General features: G+C 43.1%; 1 protein-coding gene across 2 annotated transcripts in view; it reads right to left on the reverse strand.

Moving 5' to 3' along the window:
- Window positions 1–263: 263 nt before the first annotated feature.
- Window positions 264–24,759, reverse strand: part of CASR (calcium sensing receptor) — an 80,548-nt gene continuing 56,052 nt past the window's right edge. The window contains exons 4-7 of one of the 2 annotated variants that reach the window (XM_065875938.1): window positions 22,280–23,164; window positions 8,897–9,127; window positions 4,529–4,652; window positions 264–3,234 (exon numbers count right to left, since the gene is read on the reverse strand). In XM_065875938.1, coding sequence (XP_065732010.1) covers window positions 1,733–3,234; window positions 4,529–4,652; window positions 8,897–9,127; window positions 22,280–23,164 — 2,742 coding nt within the window. In that variant the 3' untranslated portion in view covers window positions 264–1,732. Of the gene's footprint in view, window positions 3,235–4,528; window positions 4,683–8,896; window positions 9,128–22,279; window positions 23,165–24,759 lie in introns of both variants that reach the window. The other variant, XM_065875937.1, reaches the window with a different exon arrangement.

A 24,759-nucleotide genomic window follows, 5' to 3' on the forward strand; every position in this document is an offset into this window, starting at 1 on the left:
CCAGAATGGAATGGTCTCCCCTTGGTGCTAGAGATCTGGGTTCTGGCACCAGAGGTGGAGGTATGATGGGGCGCTTGGGGGAGTGACCTTCTGGCTTCACCATGAGCAGTGTCGCTCAGGAGCCCTTGAACTGGGCCCTAGAGTTCTTGGGCTTATTATAGAGAGAGTTATTGTGCTCAGTGAGCTTGTTGTTAAAATCTGAATGGTAAATAAATGTGTTGTTTTGTATTTTAAACACGTGAAAAAAATTACAATATGAGGAATAATATTAACTAATATTTATTGACTGCTTACTATGGGCTAGGCACCATGCTAAAGTACTTTACATACATTTATCTCATTTAATTCACATAAGAGCTCTGAGGGCAAAGAATGATTATTACCCCCATTTTAGACACAAAGAAGCTGGGGCTGAGTGAGGTCAAGGTTCCCTGCCTATGGTCACGCAACTTGTCAGTGACCAACCCAGTGCTTGAACCCAGGTCTCTGTAGCTCCAGAGCCTGACTGTTCAGTGGCATGCCGTTCAACGTTCAATCCTGTAACTACCCATGGGCAGACTCCCACTGCTGGACGGAACGTAGGTACAGCATTTCGGGGGTAGAGTGCCAGGGTAATTCCCCATGAGAGCTCTCTCAGAATCACATTTTCTTACCCCAGCAACTGGTAGGAGGCCAGTGACTGGGAGCTTATTCTTCACAGGGGAAGGCATGGATTTGGCTTCAGGAAGCCTTTGCGGCAGGGAAGTGGGGAGTTTCTGGACCCCTGGGCCCCTGAAAGGACTCACATAGGCCTTAGCTCATGGGAGTGCAGGTGGTGGGATGGGCAAGGATAATGGAGCTCAATAATACTGCCTTATATAAACCAGACTGGGGCACTTTTTCCCAGTTTATATTGTCCACGGACTATTACAGCAGAAGTATTCTCTTAAGGATAAAGCTACATATGGCAATATTAATTACAGATACAGCTCATTGGATTCATGCAGTCCCTTCCCAACAATCTGAGGTGATTCTTGTGATCATGGAATCTAAACATGACATCACTAATACATTCTGGACCAAACCAGATGTCCCCGTACAGGAGGGATGCTAACCTTCTCGATGTCAAATGATAGCAGCAGCAAGTAAGAGTCTAAATATTTTATAGTTTTCATAAATAGGAGGGGACACATTCACCTTACAGTTTTGGGCATTTCAAGTTCTTTCCATCATCAAGGTGTTGGGCAGTGCTGGTGACATTCTGTCTTTCAGACTCAACTCTAGTGGTGGTCAAATCTGATGTCCTGTCACTCTGCACACTTTTGTCTCTGGACCAGGCTGTCTGCAAAGTTCAGGGCAGACATTTCAGTATTAAAAACCAAAAACCAGAACCCATAAAACAGGGGGAGTAGGTGGGTAGTTTAAAGCCTTGGTTTCATCTCTGGGCTGTTGAGCGGGATAGAACAGAGGAGGAGAACAGAGGCACGGACATGAACAGCGAACCTGACTACGGGGATCTCAGCGCTCTGACAAATCCAACCACAGAAGCACACAGCTCTCCTCTTTTTAATTTTAAAGGGAACATTAGTCAATTCACTGTCGTTTGTGTCAGTGCAACTAAGTTCCACGCATTTGAGGTGTCTTATTCCTCCTTCCTGGAGGAAAGGAGTCTGGGGTGATTCCTCATCCCTGTCGGAGACCGTGATCCCGGGAAACCTCTCTGGAATTCCCCCTGGACTGGCCTCCTTCCGTTTTAGGAACGCAGCATGTTTTCTGTGACAGTGCTGCCTCCACCGCTGATGACAAAGCTCCGTGAGTTAGACACTACAAGTGCTGGGGACATCTCTTCCGGGTCCTCCATCTCTGGCTGGTGGTCCCCACCCACAGGCCCCTGCAGGCCTGTCTCCTGGGCGGTCGGTTCCGAGTCTGTCTCCCCGCACTGCAGCGGGAGTAACGCCTGGTGTCTGGTCAGGGCGTCGTTGTTTTTCTGGGCCTCCAGGGAGTTCTGGTGCGTGGAATTCCTGTGAGCCATGGCGCTCTTCTGAGGCTCGTCAAAGCTCAGCGAGAAGGTGACTGTGCCACTGCCGAAAATGACCTTCTGCTTGCATCTGGGTTGCTGCTGCAGCTGCAGGGTCGAGGGCGGCCGCGGCTGCGGCTGCTGCGTGCACTGGGTCAGGGCCAGCGGCTGCTGCTGCTTCTGCCTCTCGGGCTGCGGGAAGGGGTCCTCGCTGTTGCTCTTGCTGCTGATGGAGGAGGAGGGGGTAGATCCCGTGGAGCCCCCAAGGCTGCTGGACCGCTGGCGGGAGACGTTGCTGCGGCGCAGCGTGGCGCGGGCCGCCACCTTGAAGGCGTGAGCCGCGGTGCTGCAGCGCACCTCCTCGATGGTGTTACGGGATGGCTTGAAGAGGATGATGTAGACCTTGTTGAAGAAGATGCAGGCCAGCAAGCCAAAGCTGGCTGCCAGGATAGCGATCACCTCCACGGCAGAGACAAACTTGCCGTAGGTGCTGGCGTAGGCGGGAATGAACGAGATCCAGACGATGAAGAAGATGAGCATGCTGAAGGTGATGAACTTGGCTTCATTGAAGTTCTCCGGCAGCTTCCGGGACTTGAAGGCGAAGAAGAAGCAGATGGCAGCCAGCAGGCAGGTGTAGCCGATCAGGAAGCCCAGTGCCATGAGCGAGCCCTCGTGGCAGGTGATGAAGATGATCTCATCCTCCAGCTCGTGGTTGCGGTAGCTCGAGGGGGGCGCGGTGTTGAGCCAGATGGCACAGATGACGATCTGCATGAAGGTGCAGAGGAAGACCAGCAGGAACTGCAGGTTGAGCCCCCACCACTTGCGGTGGAAGCTGGTGGGAATCTTGGCCTCAAACACCAGGAGGACGCGGTTGGTTTTCACCAGGATGCACGAGATGCAGAGCACGAAGCTGATACCAAAGGCCGGCTGGCGCAGGCGACAGGTCCAGTCCTGGGGCTCCCCAATGAAGAACAGGGAGCTGGAGAAACAGCAGAGCAGGGAGAAGAGGAGGAGGTAGGAGAGCTCTCGGTTGGTGGCCTTGACAATGGGCGTGTTGCGGAACTTGATGAAGACGCCCAGCACGAAGGCAGTGAGGAAAATGCCCAGCACAGCAAAGAGGGTGAGTGCGATCCCAAAGGGCTCAGTCCAGGACAGAAACTCAATCTCCTTGGCGATGCAGGAAGTGTGGTTCTCATTGGACCAGAAGTCATCAGGGCACTTGTCACAGGCACTCGCGTCTGTAAAATGTCCCAGTAAAGGGTTAGTACTGTGTGGCAAAGACTGAACTTTGTGAGTGTGAATGTGGTGGTGAGGGCACTTTAAATTTTCTTTATTGATGAAATAATTGTGATTTTTATGTTATCAAATAATGTATTGAACCCGGACTTATGCTTAATAATATACTTAATTTCATGTGTCTTTGATGGTTCCATTATATTTTTCCTTTGTACATAAGGGGGCTACTTTCTTGCTGATGGTTTGTAGCAGAGAACGATTAGTCTTGCTGGGTAGGTGGCTGCCCTGCACGCTAAGGGTCTGGCACTGTCCACCAAATTTCACAGTGCTTCACGCTCAGCCTGACTCATTTTGGACATAAGGATGGGCTTTGTAGACATGCCAGAGCAGACTTCTTCTTAGATCAAGGCAAAGTTTCCCACGCATGTGACCTGTACCTTCCTCATCCACGGCTTTCTAGTGAGGGAGTCCACAGACTCATTTGACCAACAAATGTTTATTAAGTCTCTGCTATGTCTCATGCAGTGTGCGGTTTTGGGGAGTGAAAGGAGCATGGGCTTTGCAGTCAGAGGTCTGGATGGGAATCCTGGCCCTGCCACTTATTAGCTGTGTGACTTTCGTCAGGCTACTTAAACATTCTGAGCCTCGGTTTCATCATCTGTGAAATGTAGGCAATCATAACCCCATTATTGTGGTGAGGATGAAATGAATTAAAAACAATGATAAAATAATAATAGTTCATACTTATAGAGTGCTTCCAATATGCTACTCAAGGTTTTTATTTAACAAATATTTATCTATAATTTACCATGTTCTTTACCAATACTAACTCAATGAATCAACCAAACTCTATAAGATAGGTTTACTATTATTCCTACTTTATAGATGAAGAAACTGAGGCACAGGAAAAACATAAGTAAGACAGTAAGTACGGTGCCAATCACTCAGCAGGCCATCTATCATGGCGTATTAACTCTGGAGACGGGAACACACAGAACTTTGTCTATTCAGGATCATTGAGCTATAAGAAAAAGAAAACAATATTGGAGAGCAGTATCGAAGTAAGAGAAAGATGTGTAACAGGTGTGTCTGTAAGCTTTTATGGCATTACAGAGACTAACATTCCTCTTCTTACCCCCTCAGTGCCCAGCCCAGCGTGATGCTCAGACACACCTTGTTAAATGAGAAACCATGCAAAGCACCATCGCAGCCCAGCCCTTCCAGGTACTTCGCTGATCCCAGGGCCCCAAAGTGAACCGAGCTCTGCACGGTGTCCACGAGGGGCTGCTCCTTTACCTGTCTCATCACTATACTCCCCGTCGGGACACTCCACGCACTCAAAGCAGCAGGTGGGCTCCCCCTCAATGATTCCTTTCCTGGTCCCTGCCAGGCAGTCTCGGCTGCAGTTGGAGAAAGGCACCTGGAGGACAGAGATCACAACAGTGAGGGGCTGCAGCCGCAGGATCAGTCTTCCAGCTCCACTGACACGGGTAAGACGGAGGGGCTGGGCACTAGGACCAGTGCGGCAGACTCAGGCCCAATCCAGGCATAGGGAGGTCCAGAGGTCTTTGTTCCTGTTACCTATGAAAGGGAGGGATGCCTATGGGCAAGTGCAGGCACGCGTGCGTGCGCGCCCACACACACACCTCAGTGGGATTCTAGAAAGATTAATTGTTGGGAGTCTACACAGTGACAAAATCCTCCTTAAACAGTCTTCCCTTCCATCGTCTCCAAGTCCCATAATGAGACATCTGTCTACTTTCCATAGAAGTAAAAGTTTGAAACAAACTAAAAGACACAGGGACATGGACCTAGACACAGGGACATGGACCTACACACAGAGGGAGAGTCACAGGGGGAGATGCTGAGACGAAGGGTAATTTATTTGAAAATGAGACTTTGAACTTTGTAGTGAATTGCAATTCCTGCAATTTTCTTTTAGGCTTTATAGGGTGATTTCTGAGATCCTTGCAACAGCTCAGTGAGGCAGGCAGGACAGGCATGGAGGAGTCGGAAGTAAATGGATCAGAAAAATATATCAGGTAATTACTAACCAAAAGAAAGCTTCAGTAGCTACATTAACTTCAGATAACATGGATTTAATTTAATTTATTTATTTCCGTAGTGGACTTCAGGTGCACAGAATTTGATTAATCATAATCCTTGTTTCTTTCCATCATGACTTGTCCATGTTTGAACCACTTTGGTTAGTCATTTTTAATGACTACCATCCAAGACAAAAACTAGGACTGGGACAGCAACCTACATCTAACTATACACTCCCCTGTCCACTTACTTCCTCCTCAGCACATAGTCATACCTGAGATGACCGTCATCCTGTGTTCACCACAGGCAAGTAGTACTAAACTCTCAAGGAATAGAGCAACCTAATCTTGTACAAACTCTATCAGAGATCAGGAAAATAATTTTTTTTTTAAAAAGGAGTACCCTCCAACTCAGTCGTGTAAGGCCAGTATAATAACCCTGATTCCAAAACAAGACAAGGACAGCATGAAAAAGAAAAAAAAAATTACAGGCCCATCTCACTTATTAAGTTGTCTTCAGAAGCAGAGCTGAGTTGAGGATTTGTGTCCAAGTGATTTATAAAGAAAGCTCTCCCAAGGGAACCAGGAAGAGACTAGAGGAAGTAGGACATATAAGGGAGAAGAAGAAGCAAGGGTGTGATCCCGAGAAAAGTCCCTCAGACTTCTGCCTGATCCCCCAGGGGAGCTCTGGACTGTAGGTTATGCCCCAGAGCTGTCCTGATCTGAAGAAAAGGGCGAGGGCTTTCACACTTCCACACCACTCATAGGTTAAGGGAAATGTAAATTCCTAGGCTCTTCTGAGGTTCTCCTTTGCCTCTCTGAGCCTGTGAGCCAAATGGGTTCCATTAGCCTGCAGGCAGTCTTCTGAAAAAGAGCATCAAGTTCTGGTTATTGGAAGTAAAAATGTACAGAAGTCCTGGAGATACATGCAAAGTGTAAGGAATCTGAAAGGATCTGGAAAGAGTACAACTACTTTCTACTACTTGAAAGTAGATGAAAAATACTAAAACTCAAAGGATATGAAAAAGAAAATACACCACGATCATGCTGAGTTTATGCCAGGAATGCAAACAAGTTTAATATTAGAAAATCTGTGTCATTCACTGCAGTAATAAATTAACACAGAAAAATATGACCATCAATGGATGAAAAGTATTTGATGAAATGTAACACAAACTAGTGACAAAAACAATGAAAGAGAGTAGGAAGAAATACCTTTACCTTGAAAAAACCCCCCAAATTCTTAAAAATCATTCTATTCTAATACACAATATTAAAAGCATTTACTTTAAAACAAGGGTGCTCAGTATCACCACTATTATTATATATTTCACTGGAGTTCCTAGCTGGTGGAACAAAACAAGAAAAAGAAGGGCAAACATATTGGAAAAGGCTAAATAAATCTGTTATTTTAAATAAAACTGCAGATGATATGATTGTCCACATTAGAAACAATCGGAGAGCAGCCCCAGGCTAAAATGCCCAGACTGCCACTATTCTTACCTGAGTTTCATTAGTTTTTCTTAAAAAAAAAATCCTTCACCTTTTGATGTATGCTACTGGTTGATTTCTAGGTTCTTAAAGGGTTGTTTTTGACAGTTTTGCCCAATTTACCATTGCTTCACCATTTCAGAAGTCCTGCTTCTATCTCGTTCTCTGATCATGCCAGGTAACTGAGTACTTACTCTAGAAATTTATTAGGTATTTACTACCTAACAGTCTATGTGGATCAGAGATAATAGATGTATCATAAGAATGAAGTATACTTTGCAAAAGCATCTTGAAGGTAGGGAGCAAGTCTTCCTCATTTTTGTAGCCCCAGTTACAAAGCCTTGAATAATGCTTGATACGTGATAGGGCTCATACTATTTCCAAAATATCTCTTTAATAAGACCTTCCCCGTCCCCATGACTGCTTGAACTGGAGACGTCTTACAAAGTTAAACACATGGAAAGCAATAAAATAATTATCATCGCTTCCAGCAAAAAAGAATTAACAAGGAATTTCAAAACACTTGAACAGAAGATGATGGACACTATTTTCTAATGAAAGAGGAATAGAAATGGCAGTATCAGACCTGATGATTGCTAAGATTCTCAGGACCTTGGTTCGAAGGAAAGGAAAGGGAAGGAAAGGGTAAACTACATCTACAAACACTACAACGTTGGAATGTTTGGCTATCATTATGTTCCTGTAAATTCACTGCAAACTCTACTGGATCACGATATATTATATATTTTATGCATTGGTGGTCCAAGTTTGTTGATATTTTATTTAGGATGTGAGCACGTCTATGTTTATAAATTGGCCTATAATTGTCTTTTCTTGTACTGTTATTGTCTGTTTCTGGTGTTAAGATTATATCAGCCTCATAAAATAAGTTTAGTAGCTCTCCCTCTTGGCTTCTGTTAGGCTGTGAGTGACAAAAACCTCAAAAAAAACAAAATAAAAATGGTTCAATCTACACCAATTAGGGACAATCAGTTATGTGCATGAATGGAGGTAAAATATAACCTGGATGAGTCAACAGCAGGGATGACTTGTTAATATAGCTGGTCAATTTAGACTTCAGTCAGTTGAAACTTGTGATAATTTAGACAAGACTATAATTAGTGGACAGAGGGATATAACCTCTGGAACCCCAAAAGTTCTGTCTGGAAAAGGTTATGACATGTTTATAATTGAGAATCCACCCTCTGAGGTAGAAGCTAAAAGACACTTGCACACTCTGGATGATATTCGCTATCTATAGGAGACCTTCTCGTGGGTAACATATCCTCCATATTGGGAAACAGTGAAATTGTAGTATTTCATCAGAAACCCATCAACCTAAGAAGCATTTGGTACAAAGATGAAGTTGAATTTTTGGTCATGTTATAAAAAGTGGTTCAAGACACTCAAAGGTGATAATAGGAAGGCAAATGCAAAGAGAAATGTAGTGGGTCTCATCCAGGCTTCTTGGGAGAGTTAAAGAGGATGCCCGGTCCAGGGTCTGTTTCTACAGAGGATCCGGGTCCTCAGCAGCCTACTATATTCTAGGACGCAACCATCATGGAATAGTTATTATTTCAGCATATCGTGCGTCTTTTCCTTAAGGGCATATTCATTGGGTAATGTGCTTCTGGTTATTAATCAAGCTTCTAGATGCAGTGATACTCATGGAAGGGGGTCCTGATCATGGTCACAAGCATCCTCCTGTTTGTTACAGGTCTCCCATAGCAGGAGAATAAATTGTGCTTTTGACTTATACGTCAGTCCTGAGCTATCTGGATGACAGGGAACTACCTCTGTGTGAATTGTCCATGCCCTGCCTTGAGTGATGTTTTGCTCTGGTTGGGGAAAGTTTTAGCCAAGGAAACTATTATTAGCCAAGGAGTCAGATCTGTAAAGAATAAAATTGTTTCGATATAATAAGCATGGGGCTCAGATTCTGAAGATTCTCTTCTGTACGCTGAACACTCATGGGTTTCACAGGGAGCCCTGGCAATGCAGTTAGTGAGTTGAGGGACGTGGACTCATGATTGTGGAAGTCCAGTGGTGAAGTCCAAGGCCCTCCCAAAGCCCAGCACAGTTTCTGCCGGTGGTGGAGGCATCTGGTATCCTGATGGACAACACGTACCTCCCTTGAGAATCCACTCCACAGGATTTTCTCCTCATTGATGAAGAGCCTTTCTCCTTTCTTGGCATAGACGTTGTAATATCCAACTTCCTTAAACACTATGGAGCCATCCTCTGGGGAGAGGTGCCAATTGATGATGGAATAGTTCCCTGCCAGGTCTCCACATTCATCGAAAGTTACCTGCTCCCCCATATTGTTGGTAAAGTTTAGGTGCCGTAGGTGCTTCAGGACCTAAAGAATAGAGATGAATATTCTGAATAGAAGCCACAGGCTGCCATGTATGGTTATGTAGGTTGAGCTCTACACAGGACAGTAGACTATCTTGTTCAAACAAAGTGGAAGGAACATGACTTGAAGAAGAGAGGCCTTTTTGCAATTTACACTAAGGTACTTATATGTGTTAATGGCAGCCCTGGTAACCCATGAACTTTGATACTCAACTTTATTTGATACTCAAATTGCAACTGGGGTAGGAAACACTTTCTTGAAGTCAGGAAGTCAGGAAAGGAAAAGGAATATATCTCACCATGGCCACTGGCCAAATCAAGACTTTTGCAGGTGCACCATCACCTGGCGGTGTCCAGGAGGGGGGCAGGGTTTGTAAGCCAGAGCCATCCCTGGTGTCTTCTGAGATGGGCTTTGGAAAGAGTAAGTACTCTTACGCTCTGCACCATCTTTCCCTATGCTACTGCTTCTGTAGAAGTGTCTTGTTGCCAAAGATCACAGAGAGAGGGTGGAAGGAAGAAAGAAACAAGGCTGTGAGTGGAGTCTTGGCCATCACTGTTGTAATAATCATGGCCAATCCTTTACTTTTTACAGGGTTTTATGGGTCACAAAGCCCTTGTACAAAAAAAGTAATGATAATAATTACTAAACCCTACTAGTCATTTTATTACCTTTGGGGCACAATGCTAAATACTTTATATTCGTTGTCTAATCTTCACAACAAATAGTACTATTACCCCCTCTTTATTGATGGAGAAACCGAGGCACAGACAATAGAAGTATCTAGCCCAGGGTCACACAGCTAGCAGGTGGTGCCAAGCCTGCGTTTGTAGTGGCTCTGCTCCCCTGCAGCGTCACTAGGCTCCTGCCTCTGCTTCCTGTGTGCCCCTGACTTTGGTCAAGAGGGAGCAGTGGGCACTTTGCAGCTTATCTTTCATGCGGGACCTGCCCAGGGCCAGGGGGTCGTTGAGGCACCAAGAGAGAGTGAAGCACACACAGTCCAGACTGTGAGAGTAGGGGTGCTCACTTCCACTGTACCTCACGACTCATGGGGCTTTCTCACTCTCTGGCTCTGAGTGCGTTTCCTCACCTGCAGGATGAGAGGGCTGGGCCAGAGAGGCTGCAGGAATCTCCAGGTTCTAGTATGAACTTCCTTCTGTTCTATGGTTTGGCGTACCCCAGGAGTACATTTAGAAGTCCACGTACGCGGGATCTTACTTCCCCAACCACGGATCGAACCTGTGCCCCCTGCAGTGGAAGTACAGAGTCCTAACCACTGGACCTCCAGGGAATTCCCTAGCATAACTTTTTTTTTTTTTTTTTTTTTTTTTTGCGGTACGCGGGCCTCTCACTGCTGTGGCCTCTCCCGTTGCGGAGCACAGGCTCCGGACGCGCAGGCTCAGCGGCCATGGCTCACGGGCCCAGCCGCTCCGCGGCACGTGGGATCTTCCCGGACCGGGGCACGAACCCGTGTCCCCTGCATCGGCAGGCAGACTCTCAACTACTGTGCCACCAGGGAAGTCCCCCTAGCATAACTTTTAAGGTGCCTAAAAAAACAGCATCTGATCTGACACTGGGAAACCTTTGGGCCCAGCACCTATTATCCACATGTGTGACAAAGGGAGGCACCTTTCATGTTCCACTCCACTCCAGAGATGACACAGCTTTTAAACAATTTATATCCATATTGACTTTATTTTAAAGTAAGCATTTATTGTAAGGAAAATCAAATGAAGAAAAGGAGCCACCTGAATTTGCTCATAAACAGCCTTGGGATGAGTTTGGGGTTAGAGTCTGTGGCCGGCCACATGTGTGCATGGGCACAGCACCCATGGCGCCTGTGTGATTACTGCTGTGTGTGGTTACTCCTTTAGTGCTCTCACTGCTGCCCTGGCAGACGCTGGCTGCCCTGATTTTCGTCCCAGGCCTGTGGGGGGAAGGGGACCCCTTACTCCCTGCTGCCTGGTTCTTCTGTTCTGCAACCAGAGCTGCTGAGTCATCCTCAAAAAAGATGGAGAATGAATCCTACCAAGGATTCATGCCACCCATGTTCTCCCAAGCCTTCCTCAGTGGTCATCAATCTTACTTTTTTCCCTTCATTTTTACCGAGTCCTTAAAACATTCCTCAGAGAGGTGGTGCCACTGACATACTCCTTTCTTATACCTCCAACTCTCCTCTCTTTGTCCCCTTGCTCTTGGGATGATCTTCTCCTATGCAGTGAGGTACCTCCTTTTGTCTCTACCCTAACACATCCCTGTCCTGATACATCTCCTTCTCTTAGAGGAACACACGTTCCTTCTCTATAAGGCTGACCCCTCTTGTAGTACTCAGAACCTCATTCTTCCCACCTACTCTGGAACTTTTCTGACATGAACAATCTACCCTTCTCCATTCCATACTACTTCCTACGGGGGACCTACCATGGTTCAGATGAAATATGCTTCAACCTTCTCTAGGTAGCTTCCCAAGTCTTCCATACTTTGGTCCCATGTAACTACCACTACTTATTAGTGCAAATGTTTTATCCTCACCATATCCTTTCCACGTGTCATGCTAACTCTGCCTTTGCCCTGATGTGTGTAAAAGATGAGAAGAGTGGAGAGGTAGGGGACTACCTCTTATTTACACTTCCTATGTGCCAGACATTGTACTAATGCTTTGCACACACTATTTCATCTAATCCTCATAGCAAATCTATGGATCGGAACTATTAGTATCTTCATTTTATAGATGAGGAAACTGAGGCATGAAACTTGCCAAAGTCATAAGCTAGAAAGTTCTCCAGCTGTGATTTAAACATGTGCTTTTTGCTTCACCCTCCTGCCTCCAATATACATTGTTGAGAGTGTTGATGGCACATATTTATCAGTAATAGTTCCTCATTAAATATATTTTTAAAAAGCATCATTCTTGTTTGAAGAATACTTTAAAAAGAATAGGCAGCAGTAAAGCCAGAGTAGTTAGCGTAAATTTTCTTCCTCCCATCCAGGTTTCAATTCCTAGGTTCTTATTCTCCAGGCAACAAACTCCCTCTCTCCTTTTCTCAGTCTACAGCTTCTCTGCAGTGAAACTCTCCAGACAACAGTGGGTGAATTGGAAGGGGAACTGGCATAAGATCATTTCATAATTAAATGGTCATCTTCCACATTAGACTGCACAGAAAAGTGACTCAAAGATCATCGCTGGCTATAATTCTTCTGTATTGCTATTGGCACAGGCTAGCGAGTTCTACCATAACCTACCTTGAAAGAAAATGGAACCAATCAAAATCATTTAAAATTTTTCTATTAAAAAACTCACTGTGAATACAAGGTTAGATTTGTATACTGTTAGAATCAATCAACAAACAAATATTTATAGGTTATCCACTGTGTGTTCTGAGCTGGGCTGCAGTAGTACAGGATGTAATAGTAATAAAGTTCTCATGGAGTTTACCTATGGATTAGGGTGATAAGATATAAGACATTGGATGATAGAGCCAACAGTGCAAGATAAAATACAGTTAATGCCTAACTTATGGGTATCAACTCTAAGTACAGAGAAACTCAGGGGAGATGGACATTAAAAAGGGCTGAAATGGTCAACACAGGCTTGAGGTATGGTAGGAATTTGTAGTGGCAAAGGACAAGGGGAAGAAAGGTATTAAAGAAAGTGGGCACAACATGGGAAAACAAGTATCAATATTATGGAGGCAGTGAAGAGACCAACTTCTCAAAATTTATGTAAGTGCTAGAGAACAAGGGAAAATAAAGCTGAGAGGCAAAGAGCAGTCAAGTCAAAGAGGCTAGATTTCATGTCAAAAGGCATAGGATCAGGTAATAGCAAGTGTTGATAAGAATGTAGAGAAATTGGAGTCTTACATACACTGCTGGTGGAGATGTAAAATGGTGCAGTCATTTCTGAAAATAGTCTGGCACTTTTTCAAAAAGTTAAACATAGAGTTTCCACTCAACTCAGCAATTCCACTCTTATGTATATACCCAAGAAAAATGAAAACATAAGTCCACACAACAACTGTACATGAATGTTCATAGCAGCATCATTCATAATATCCAAAAAGTGGAAACGACTTAAAAGCCCATCAATTGGATGAATGGATAAACAAAATGTGTCATACAATGGGACACTATTCAGCCATAAAAAGAAGTGAAGTACTGATACATTCTACAACACGGATGAGCCTTGAAAACATGCTAAATGACAGAAGCCAGTCACAAAAGACCACATACTTTATGATTCCATTTATATGAAATGTCCAGAAATGTCCAAATATATAGATACTGAAAGTAGATTTGTAGTTATTTAAGAATTGGGTCATACCAGTCAGAACGGCCATCATCAAAAAATCTACAAACAATAAATGCTGGAGAGGGTGTGGAGAAAAGGGAACACTCCTGCACTGTTGGTGGGAATGTAAATCAATACAGCCACTATAGAGAACAGTATGGAGGTTCCTGAAATAACTAAAAATAGAACTACCATATGACCCAGCAATCCCACTATTGGGCATATACCCAGAAAAAACCATAATTCAAAAAGACACATGCACCCCAATGTTCATTGCAGCACTCTTTACAATAGCCAGGTCATGGAAGCACCCTAAATGCCCATCAACAGATGAATGGATAAAGAAGATGTGGTACATATATACAATGGAATATTACTCAGCCATAAAAAGGAATGAAATTGGGTCATTTGTAGAGATGTGGATGGACCTAGAGACTGTCATACAGAGTGAAGTAAGTCAGAAAGAGAAAAACAAACATCATATATTAACACATTATATGTGAAATCTAGACAACTGGTATAGATGATCTTATTTGCAAAGCAGAAATAGAGACACAGACGTAGAGAACACACATATGGATACCAAGGGGGAAAGGGGGGATGGGATGAACTGGGAGATTGGGATTGACATATATACACTACTGTGTATAAAATAGGTAACTAATGAGAACCTACTGTATAGTACAGGGAACTCTACTTGGTGCTCTGTGGTGACCTAAATGGGAAGGAAATCAAAAAAAGAGGGTATGTATGTATACATATAGCTGATTCACTTTGCTGTACAGTAGAAACTAAGACAACATTGTAAAGCAACTATACTCCAGCAAAAATTAATAAAAAAAAACCTGATGAATGGATAAAGAAGATATAGTATACACACGCAATGGAATACTACACAGCCATAAAAAGAACAAAATGTTGCCATTTGCAGCAACGTGGATGGACTTGGAAGGCATTATGCTAAGTGAAATATGTCAGACAGAGAAAGACAAACACTTATGATATCACTTATATGTGGAATCTAAAATATACAACAAACTAGTGAATATAACAAAAAGAAACAGATTCACAGATATAGAGAACTAGTGGTTACCAGTGGGGAGAGGGAAGGGGGCAGTGGCAGTATAGGGGTAGGGGAGTTAGAGGTACCAACTATTAGCTATAAAATAAGCTACAAAGACATATTGTACAGCACAGGGAATATAGTCAATATTTTATAATAACTATACATGGGAATATAACCTTTAAAAATTGTGAATCCCTGTGTTGTACACATGTAACTTAAATAATATTGTACAGCAACTATGCTTCAATTAAAAAAATAAAATAAATTAAAAAAAGAATTGGGGGAATGAGGTGGTAAGGGGTGACAGCTTTGATATGGCGAAATGTCCTACAATTGATTGTGGTTATGGCTGCACGACTCTGTGAATATACTAAAAACCATTGAATCGTGCACTTTAATGAGTGAACTGTATATAGTATATGAATTATATCTCAGTAAAGCTGTTCCAAAAAAGAAAGTATAGAAAGGGATTTAAAATATACAAATATGACTTCATTGGTGGAGCTGACGTTCAGCTGCAGGTAGAGACCTTGATACCAAGGTGACCTCTAGGATACTTGGTGCTGAGAGTTTACTAATGAGACCTGGTAACTCTAGCCACAAATGGGACAGGAGATAAAGACAGGCAGAAGGTAAGAGTTAGTAGTGCAAACATCTCATCCAGAAAAGAAAGCACCCTGGAATATTTGTGTCTAGAAAATTTATACCTACAGTTTATTAGACCAAGCTCCTCTAAAGCAGATGTTTTCTTATTCCTTTTTGTATTCCTAATGATTTGTAGAGAGCCTGAATTTTAATGGCTACTCAAACTATGTGTGTGTTAAAGGTTTTGGTTAATAGAGTAAACATTAAATCAACACTGTTAGGTTTGTCAAATGGTGCCCAGAATGAGGTTTTCACCAGTCTGAGGATAGATGAGAAAAACAAGGTCAACGTGAGATCTGTATTCGTTAAAGAGTAAATAGGAAGAAGGACCATAAAAAATAAGGCTTTTATATAATTGGTTGCAATTTAAACCTGTATATTAAAAAGCAGAATACTTACAATTATACTATGGGATTAAGGGCCAACACAGTTTCTCCTTTTGAGGTATAAATGTAACCTAAGTTCTTGGTTTCTGATTTAAAAAGAAAAATCAAACTTCTCGATTCAAACAAACAAACAGGCAAACAAGCAAACAGGGAAATACTAGAATTTGCTTTAAAATGTGCTAGAAGATTTTACTTAAGTGTGATAGTATAGATATATCCTATCACACTTAAGTAAATTACAGTTTTCATAGGATAAAATAACTTTCTCTTCACGAAGGAAAAAGAGGCATCTTGGGTTTTTCTGAGGAAATATTTCCTTTGTGGTCTTTTTAGAAGGCTCGAGCTAAATATTATATTTTGCATGTCATGTTTTCAGTTATAGGCATAATTTAATTCTCAGTAACCATTCAAAACATAGAATAAACTGATTATAAAACCTCCACCACTTTCTTGAGGGAAAAGAGAGCTGGAATCACCATAGTGTAATAATGTTGGAGGAACAGCTGGGAGTTGCTTGAGGAGAAGGGTGAGTCCCAAACACAACTGTTCCATATGAGAATGTGACAGGAGGATGCCAGATGAAGGATGAGGAGAGCAACCAACACCTAAAATGTAGGACTGGAAGTCTCTTAATATAGAGAGAACCAGAATTATTCAATTAGCTATGATAAAGTAATTCAGACTAATTGCATGAGGGATGAGGCTTCCTTTTTTTTTTTTTTTTTATAAAAAAGGCCAAAATATTACTTAAAACTTGTATTATGTATAGGCAATATCCTAAGTACTGTATGCATATTAGCTAATGTCATCCTCATAGAAACCTCATGAGTTTCAGATAGAGATATCTGTTCTTCAGGTGAGGCAAGTGAGGCCCAAGCACACAAAGTGACTGGTCAAGGCCATAAAGCTCTTATGTTAGGTAGTAACTGGGATTTGAATCCAGTCGGTCTGGCTCTAGAGTCCAAACTCTCAACCATTACACTATATACTTAGATTATATAGCCCATCTACTAGGTTGTCTATCTCTAGTTACAACAGGTTGAACAGTATAAAATTTAGGTTGAGAAGATAGACATATTTTAAAAATGGGATGGTAGAGACATATATAATGCTTGGGGCAACCCAAGAGGCAGTAATAGGAAAAGTGGTCCAAACTGAATGGCATTCAGATCCCCGTGCAAGCCCCCTTCCCTGGGGGCTTTCCATTGTTTTCCATTTTGAATCAGTTTTATTGAGGTACAGTTTACATAGGATAAAATGCACCCATTTTAAGAGTGTAGCTCTGAGTCTTGGCAAATGTATTTGCCTGTATAACCACCACTACTGTCACCCCAAAAGGTTCCCTAATGTCCCTTTCAAGTCAATCCTCACCCCATCTGCAGCCCTAGGCCACTGCTGGTTTTCTTTCTACCATTAGAGAGAGAATATCATATAAATTGCACAAGTACTGTTTGTACTTTTTTTTTTCAGTCCAGATTTTTTCACTCAGCATGACGTTTTTGTGATTTACCTGTGTTGTCGTGTGTAACTGCCTTTGCATTTGACATCTCCTTCAAGGAACAGATCCCTTTCACACATCTTATTCATCCTTAAAGGCCTATTCAGATGATATCTTTTACTTTCTTCCTTACTTCAAATCCTAACCCGCATAGTACTGTAGAGTTTCATCCTCACAGCAGGTATGCAAGCAAGATCACACGAGTGTTGCATTTTTCTAGTCAAAATTTGCACCTCGTCCACTAATAATCACTTATCTGTTTACTAAGTCATGTCTTTAAGTCATCTCTTTAATATTTCTTTTGGCATGTTGACTTGCATGTTTTGCACTCGAGCACCTAATTTTCTGCGTCATACCTTGCATAACAGGGAAGGTGGAGATGGGAACAATTTCACCCTTAAAAGTAATGATAGGGAATCTTCAAATTGATAACCACTGAACCACAAAAAAGCAACATAAGCTGAAAAATAATTTAGATATTTCCTCCAGAGAAAACACTCTTCTTTTAGAATTTTACTTATTTTTATTTTTTTATTTTTGGCTGCACTGTGAGGCTTGTGGGATCTTAGTTCCCCAACCAGGGACTGAACCTGGGCCCTGGGCAGTGAAAGTGCAGAGTCCTAACCACTGGATCGTCAAGGAGCTCCCTTTTATTTTTTCGCTTTTTTTTTGGAGAATTTTAAAAGAAGGAACTAATAGTTCCATTAAAAAAGAAAATACACAATTTTGTCGATACTTGAGATTATAATTCTGTATAATACACTTCTAAGTTATTTTATTTGGGGAGAAATATGAGGAGAAAGAAAAAATAAATGAAGGGGAAGAGAAAAGAAAAAAGCTAAAAGAAAGACTTAAACATAGAATATAATATACAGACAGAGACTGACAGGCTCAAAAAGAAAACCAAACACCGAGAAAGACGTACTAAAAGAGGGACAGATGGGCGGAACACGCGTCACTTAGATGTTCATGTATTATCTATTATGTGGTAATATTTCCATCTTGTGGCCTTTTAGGGTATTTCCTCTAAAGGGTTTTAAAGTCAAATTATTGCTCATTATAAGCATAAATGGGAATCATCTCTTGGTATGTACTCTAAAGGTCAATTGAATTAAGCCGAAGACTAGAAACTAGAATTTCCAGAGCTTACATATGGTATCACTTTTTAGTACAGAGGGAAAATGGGATGGAATGCACGAAGCACCCCATTCACATAGATAATGAGGGACAGCTCACAGAGATAAGGAGCCTACTGCTTCTTGGCCACTTCCTGTGCTATGTGTAGGGAAGTCCAGGACCAATTGCTTTCTCTAACCTCAGTCATATTTTCTTATCTCCCCTCCGTCTCCTCTGGCTCTCACCTCAATTCATCCCCTTCCCCCAAACTTCCTGGTCAGATCAATTCCATTTGACTTCTGTTATCACCATGGTTCTTTCACCATGCATGCCTTTTTTTTGGAGGGGGGTCACGCTGCACAGCTTGTAGGATCATAGTTCCCCAACCAGGAATTGAACCTGGGCCCCAGCAGTGAAAGCGCCAAGTCCTAACCAGTGGACCACCAGGGAATTCCCATGCGTGCCTATTTTTTGACTAGTGAGTGGTTGGTGTAAGGTGGGGGAAAGTAGGAAGCATGCCTTGTGCACAATTGTCCTGAGAGAAGGAAGCAGGTGGTTCCTTACCTACTTATTTACATGATGTTCCATTCAAATTTGATCAGTAGGCATGTGACCCAGGCTCATCTAATCAGAGTCTAGAATACCCTGGCCGGAGTCATTTGATTCAAGCCTGGGTTATTGGGTAGAATAATTCTCTGCAAAGGACTCTATGTCCTGTTGTCAGGTCAAATCAACTAGATTGCTACTCATTCATTCATTCATTCATTCATTCACTTATTCTATGCATATTCAGGTGTCAGGTGTTCTGGACACAGCGCTGAACAATACAGACATAGTTCCTGCTCGTATGAAGCTCAGAGTATTGCAGAGGAATCAGAGGGAAGAGAGAGCTGAGGGACCGTGTGAGGAGGGCTTGGGGTCTCTGTGGAGGTCAGGAGGGAATTGGGTGTTGTGTGCTCTTAAGTTACCTGTTGGTTGGTGTTACTTTAAAGGCGTATGACTTGATTGATAAATTTTAGGGGGAGAAAAGATCAACAAAAGAAAAAGATTGTGATTGACCTTATTTAATCAGAAGTTTAGTTGACAAGAATCTATTTTGGGTAACTGAAGAGCTGTGGAAGATTAACTTGGGTATACATAAACGGCAAAAGCGAGGAAGAAAGCACGGTCAGCAAGTGTGTGTGGGTAGTATGATTTGAAAAGACTTCCAGGAGAAAGTGAATTTTGAAAAAGAGTTAAAAGCTCGTGGTGGACAATGATAGAGGAGACAAAACTTGATAGCTCTTCAGGTAAAAGTACTGTGCCAAAAACTAATAAGTGCTTGTGGGGAGGTACCAGGCAGATTGGCTTATAAGAGAACTGAAAGAAGGTGGGGCTGGAATTCCAGGCTGAGATACTTGGATTAGATTGTATAGATTGTGTGAGTGATAGGTTTCCATGGAGGTGTTAGTAATGAGAGTGAAGAATTGTTGGTCCATCTCCTGATAGACAGAGACATGGCCAAGAGCTTAAATTCCAGAATGCCCACCCAACCGCCTGGGTTCCTAAGGCTTAAAGGAGACTTACAACAAGCACACAGGACACTTTGGGCAATGCCCACCTGTTGCTCCTCCCCAGAGCTCTGACCCTATTTTCCTATCTGTCTCCTCTCCTGGATGAATTGTGCCAGACTGTGTGTGAGCCAGGAGGACACGAATTTACCTGTCCGAGGGTCAGCTGAGGTGGCTGTGTAGTGGCTTTTTATTTTGGCCACTTTGCTACTCTTTCCTCCTCCTTTCGGTAAGAGCATTCTGATTGCCCTTTGGGGATCCAACCCCCCTCTTACTCTCAGTCTAAGTAGTTTGGGAGAATGCCACTCCTAGCTTCAGGGATGGACTTGTGATCTTAGGCTGTCTAATCAACGTGGTTTCTGGGACTTTTCCAAGAAATCCTGGGAAGTAAGGAGAGCCTAGCAGTAAGGATTTTATGAGCCTGAAGCTGCTGCAGAGGCTGAAAACTGCTAAGCCCAAGGAAAAGGAACAAAGAGATGAAGATGAGAGCATCTAGTTGTACCTGGAGTATTTCTGAGATTTTTCAGTATTGTGAGCTAATAATATTCCTTCTTTTGTTTAAGCCAGTTTGGTCTGAATTTTCTATTGCATGTAGCTGAGAGTCCCACCCTTGACTATAGCCTAATTCTTGGCTTTTTTTCTCATATGCCCATGTTTTGACCTTGGCCATCTGGATTTTACTTCCTTGTCTGGGAGAGGAGTCCCTGAAGAGCAGAACTGTCAAACTACCTACTGGAAGCCTCCTTTCCCTTCAATCCCACCCTGGGATTTTTCTTTAGGCTTTTTTTCCCCCATAGGCTTTTCAAGAGGGAGAAGAAGAAGGAGAGGGAGACATGGAAGGGAAGAGAGAAAGACACTAGTATTTACTAAAAGACCGTCCCTTTATTCCTCTTTCTTAAAACTCCACTCCATAGCATCATGGCTCCTGAAGTCGTTTTGGTCTTTGACCTTCATTAGAGCACCCTTTCTTTGCCAGGCAGTGTGTGGGGTGCAATGCGAGGAAGGAAACTTGCAGTCCCTCATAAAGGTTAGAAACTTTAGCCAACAATGATGCCTGAGTGAGATGTCCCACGCACGAGAAGGGCTAAGAACTTGTAGGTCTTTTTGGTTCATTCTACCCGCCTAGACCGTCACTCCTCATCCCATGAGAATCTCTAAAGTGACTGACATAGGATGTACGTTCTTTGTTTCTTGGCATCTTTTCCCAAGGGTTTGTGGCGGTTGGGTTCTGTATGCAAAGCTGGTTTCATTATCATCTTTTACTCAGTTGATTGATTAATTTGAGGCATATTGAAATCCTACTTAAAATAGTCACCACCTGTTTAAGAGTTTGAGAATTTACAAATTGCTTTTACATATATCATCTTATTTCCTCTTCAAAAGAAACTTGGTTGGAAAGTAGGCTGGGTATTAGGGTGATTTTACAGATGAGGAGACTGACTTGAGCAGAGCAGTGTCTTTCCTGAGATGATGCAGCCAGTAAGTGGGGGAGCCATAGCTGAAGCTGGAGGCTGAGTCATTCAACCCATATTCAGGGATTCACACCCTCCCCTCATGTCCCACCCCCCATCATGCACTCTCTGATAGCTCAGTCTGGGACTGAGGAAAATACAAAAGAAGCGTAAAACACGGTCTTATTGAAAAATCAAGGTACATATGCAAGACATGAACAGCTCCATGGGATATAAATTGGGCCAGACTTTTATCTTCAGAAGCTCTATGAAATAAAAAAGATTATGATGTCTCTCCTTCATATAATTGAAGAATACAAAACAAGTCTAAACTAAAGTGTAGGGATTCCACTTAAGTTTTTTGCCTCTCACTGTTGTGGCCTCTCCCATTGCGGAGCACAGGCTCCGGACGCGCAGGCTCAGCGGCCATGGCTCCCGGGCCCAGCCGCTCTGCGACACGTGGGATCTTCCCGGACCGGGGCATGAACCCGCGTCCCCTGCATTGGCAGGAGGACTCTCAACCACTGCGTCACCAGGGAAGCCCAATCCACTTAAGTTTTGATTATTTTTTATGACAACTACTTCAGTGCTTCTTTTTGAAATATCCAATATTCTTTTAAGAAGAGTTTTTTCTGTGCCCTTGATTTGCTTGTGTCCTAAGCTTAGTTGACTTATGGGGGGGTCCAGCACATTATATTTTGAGTAATATAATGGCAAAAGTGGTGGCTAAACATAGTGACACTAGTTTTAGGGTTTTATGTCCCTTGGTATATGGAATATAATAGGTACTCAAGAAATACTTGTTAAGTACAAGGGAACAATATATTTAATTTAAGCACTATAAAAACACTCCCCTCAGTACTAAATCTGTCCCAGGATATTTAAAAACATTTAGGGACCATACTCCTGATATTTTGAACCACTAGACTAAAGAATAGTTGAGCTCAAGGGTTCAAACAGATAATCAAATTAAATTACTATCAATTTTGCAGAAGTCAGTTGCTCAGATGTTTGAAAAGGCAAGTTGAATCCCAGGCTACATCTAGTGACCTCATTTAGATATTGGCTTTTTGAGGTAACCACTTTAATCTGTCTCGCTTGGATCAGTCTAACTCTGCTTTATTACACAGTGAACTTCTATCTAAGTGAAGGAGGTACCTGCCAAGCTTCAACCTTCTTGATATCTGCACAGGAACCGTTGGTGAAGAGCCCTCTCCCAGGTATGCAGGTGTATATATCTTGCAGGGCATGAGCAATGGAGTAGACGGCTAAGTAGACATTGTAGGATATCCGTAAATGTGTATAATCCATGTAAGGGGTCTCGACACTACTGATGTTCTCATCCCCTGTACAGAGAGGTCGGAAGGCGGTGGAGCTGTTGCTTATCCTGCCACCACCTTCTTCGTGACCTCTCAGGAAGGTGTCCATGGGTAATGGTCCTTTAGCACCTTCTTGGAGGTGGCAGTTAAATGTTTCTTCCCAAAACTCCTTAGCAAAACCGTTGTGGACAGACTTCCTGGGATGGACTTTCTGCAGGAATTCCCGGAAACCTGGGATCTGCCCAGCTTTCAAAGCGAATCCAATGGTGCCTCCGACCACGTGGAAGTATTCAGGCATGGCGATCAAGGAAGAGCTGGCCCAGGCCTCGCTGGCCAGCCAGATTCTACCCGTGATATTTCGCCGGACGATTTCCTTGATGAGGGGTTCCAGGTCTGGGCCACTGGAGAAGACGACGATGACTTTGGCTGTGGAATTCTGTATCACCTCCACCACTTGCTGGATCTCTTCCTCATCAGAGTACTGGGAGATGAGTTCGCTGAAGTCGATGCAGATGTCCCTCTCCTCAGCTTCCTCTCGGAACTTCTCGATCCCTGGCCGACCATAGTCATCATCAGCTGCAATCGTGCCCACCCAGTTCCAGCGGAAGTACTCGATGATGTCAGCCATGGCGGTGGCCTGGTGTTCATCATTGGGGATTGTACGGAGGAAGGACTTGAACTGATTTTTGTTGCTGAGGAGTCTGCTGGAAGAGGCATAGCTGACCTGGAAAGAACACAGAATGAGTGAGTGATTGAGGTGCCAGGTGAGCCTCCAGACTGTGTGGAGGAGGTTTTTTGAACATTCACTGATCTAATATATCAAATGCTGGTCACTGCAGACAGGATGAAGGAGTGAAGACAACCAGAATCTATTCCTCTCCAGTGTGAGCACTCAAGCATCTGTCAGTCTATCAAGGAGCATTCTAATTCCCAGCAGGTGATCCTTCACAATGCTACCTTCAAAAATGGGTCTGATCATAAAGTCAACCCAACAACAATAGGATCTACTTAACCTTTATGCACTGTTCCATAGTTTCTCCTAACTTCCTCTGTGCTGCCTCATTGGCTACAATATATCCGTGTACATATCTTCTGCCTGTGGGGTCCAGGTTCTCATCTGAACATTTTAGCTTCCCCTTTACCATAATGAACACTTTGTCCATGACTTCTGGAAGGAATCAGGTTCCCTTTGGGTTATGAACCTAAGGCTCTTTAGAGAAGCCTCTGGGGTTCCCCTTTCTTATTCTGCCTAGTTTATCTCTTCCAGTCTCCAGCTATTCCCTCTCTCCCCTCCCCTATCTCCCCACCTCCTCCATGCCAGAAGTACTTTATGACAATTGCAGTCATTTCTAAGAACCGTTTATTATTTAGGCTCAATTAGCCATTTAGGTTCATTAGGCGCAATTCCCCTTCATCACAATCATGATGATGTACATCATTAAATATAGTCAGAAAAACATCCTTTCCTCTCCTGGCTTCTCAGTGAGTTCAACCACCACCGGCAGCCCTTTCCTCTGTGCAATTTCGAGTGGTGGTCGAGGCCTCTTGCCAGGCTTTTGTTGTGGGTCTCCAAAACCTAAAGAGGCTGAAAAGGAACCCTGGAGAAGCTGCCTTGATGTGTTTCCACTTTCTAGGACATAGCCAATACTATATTTGAGCATGGATGTGGGTCACCAAGGGTAGAAAGCCTTACCTTTTGTGGTAAAAGATTCTTGCCTGAAGAAGTATCCAAATATCATGTAAAGCATTCGTTAGTGCAGAGCTTCCCAATTTCTTTTCAAGTTGTGGCAAACATAGAAGGTGGGGTGAATGGAGGAGGCTGACCAGCCCTGGTGGGTGTGTTCTGACCACCCTAGACCCCACCCACCATCCCAGACCTGGAGAGGGTCAGTATCTCAGCCTATCTGCAGCACTCCTGTGTGTCTTGGCTCACCAGTTAGGAAGTTCCAAGTTATTGAACCATTTCTTCTGAAGGACAGAGTATTTTTATTTTAACTTGAGGTTTATTCATATTTCATCCCTGCATTCTTTCAGCATTTTTGCCATTAGCAGTCTTGTCTTTCAACTCTTTTTTTTTTGAATTTTATTCATTTTTTTATACAGCAGGTTCTTATTAGTTATCCATTTTATACATATTAGTGTATACATGTCAATCCCAATCTCCCAATTCATCACACCACTACCACCCCCTGCCACTTTCCCCCCTTGGTGTCCATACATTTGTTCCCTATGAAGGACAAAACCTTTATACACTGAATGGAATTTCTTCTTGGTAATGAAGGAACGTTTAATATCTCTTGTTCTCCAGTTTTCTAGAGA

This window comes from Phocoena phocoena, chromosome 4, assembly GCF_963924675.1.
Source record: "Phocoena phocoena chromosome 4, mPhoPho1.1, whole genome shotgun sequence".
In the NCBI taxonomy this organism is placed as follows: Eukaryota; Metazoa; Chordata; class Mammalia; order Artiodactyla; family Phocoenidae; genus Phocoena; species Phocoena phocoena.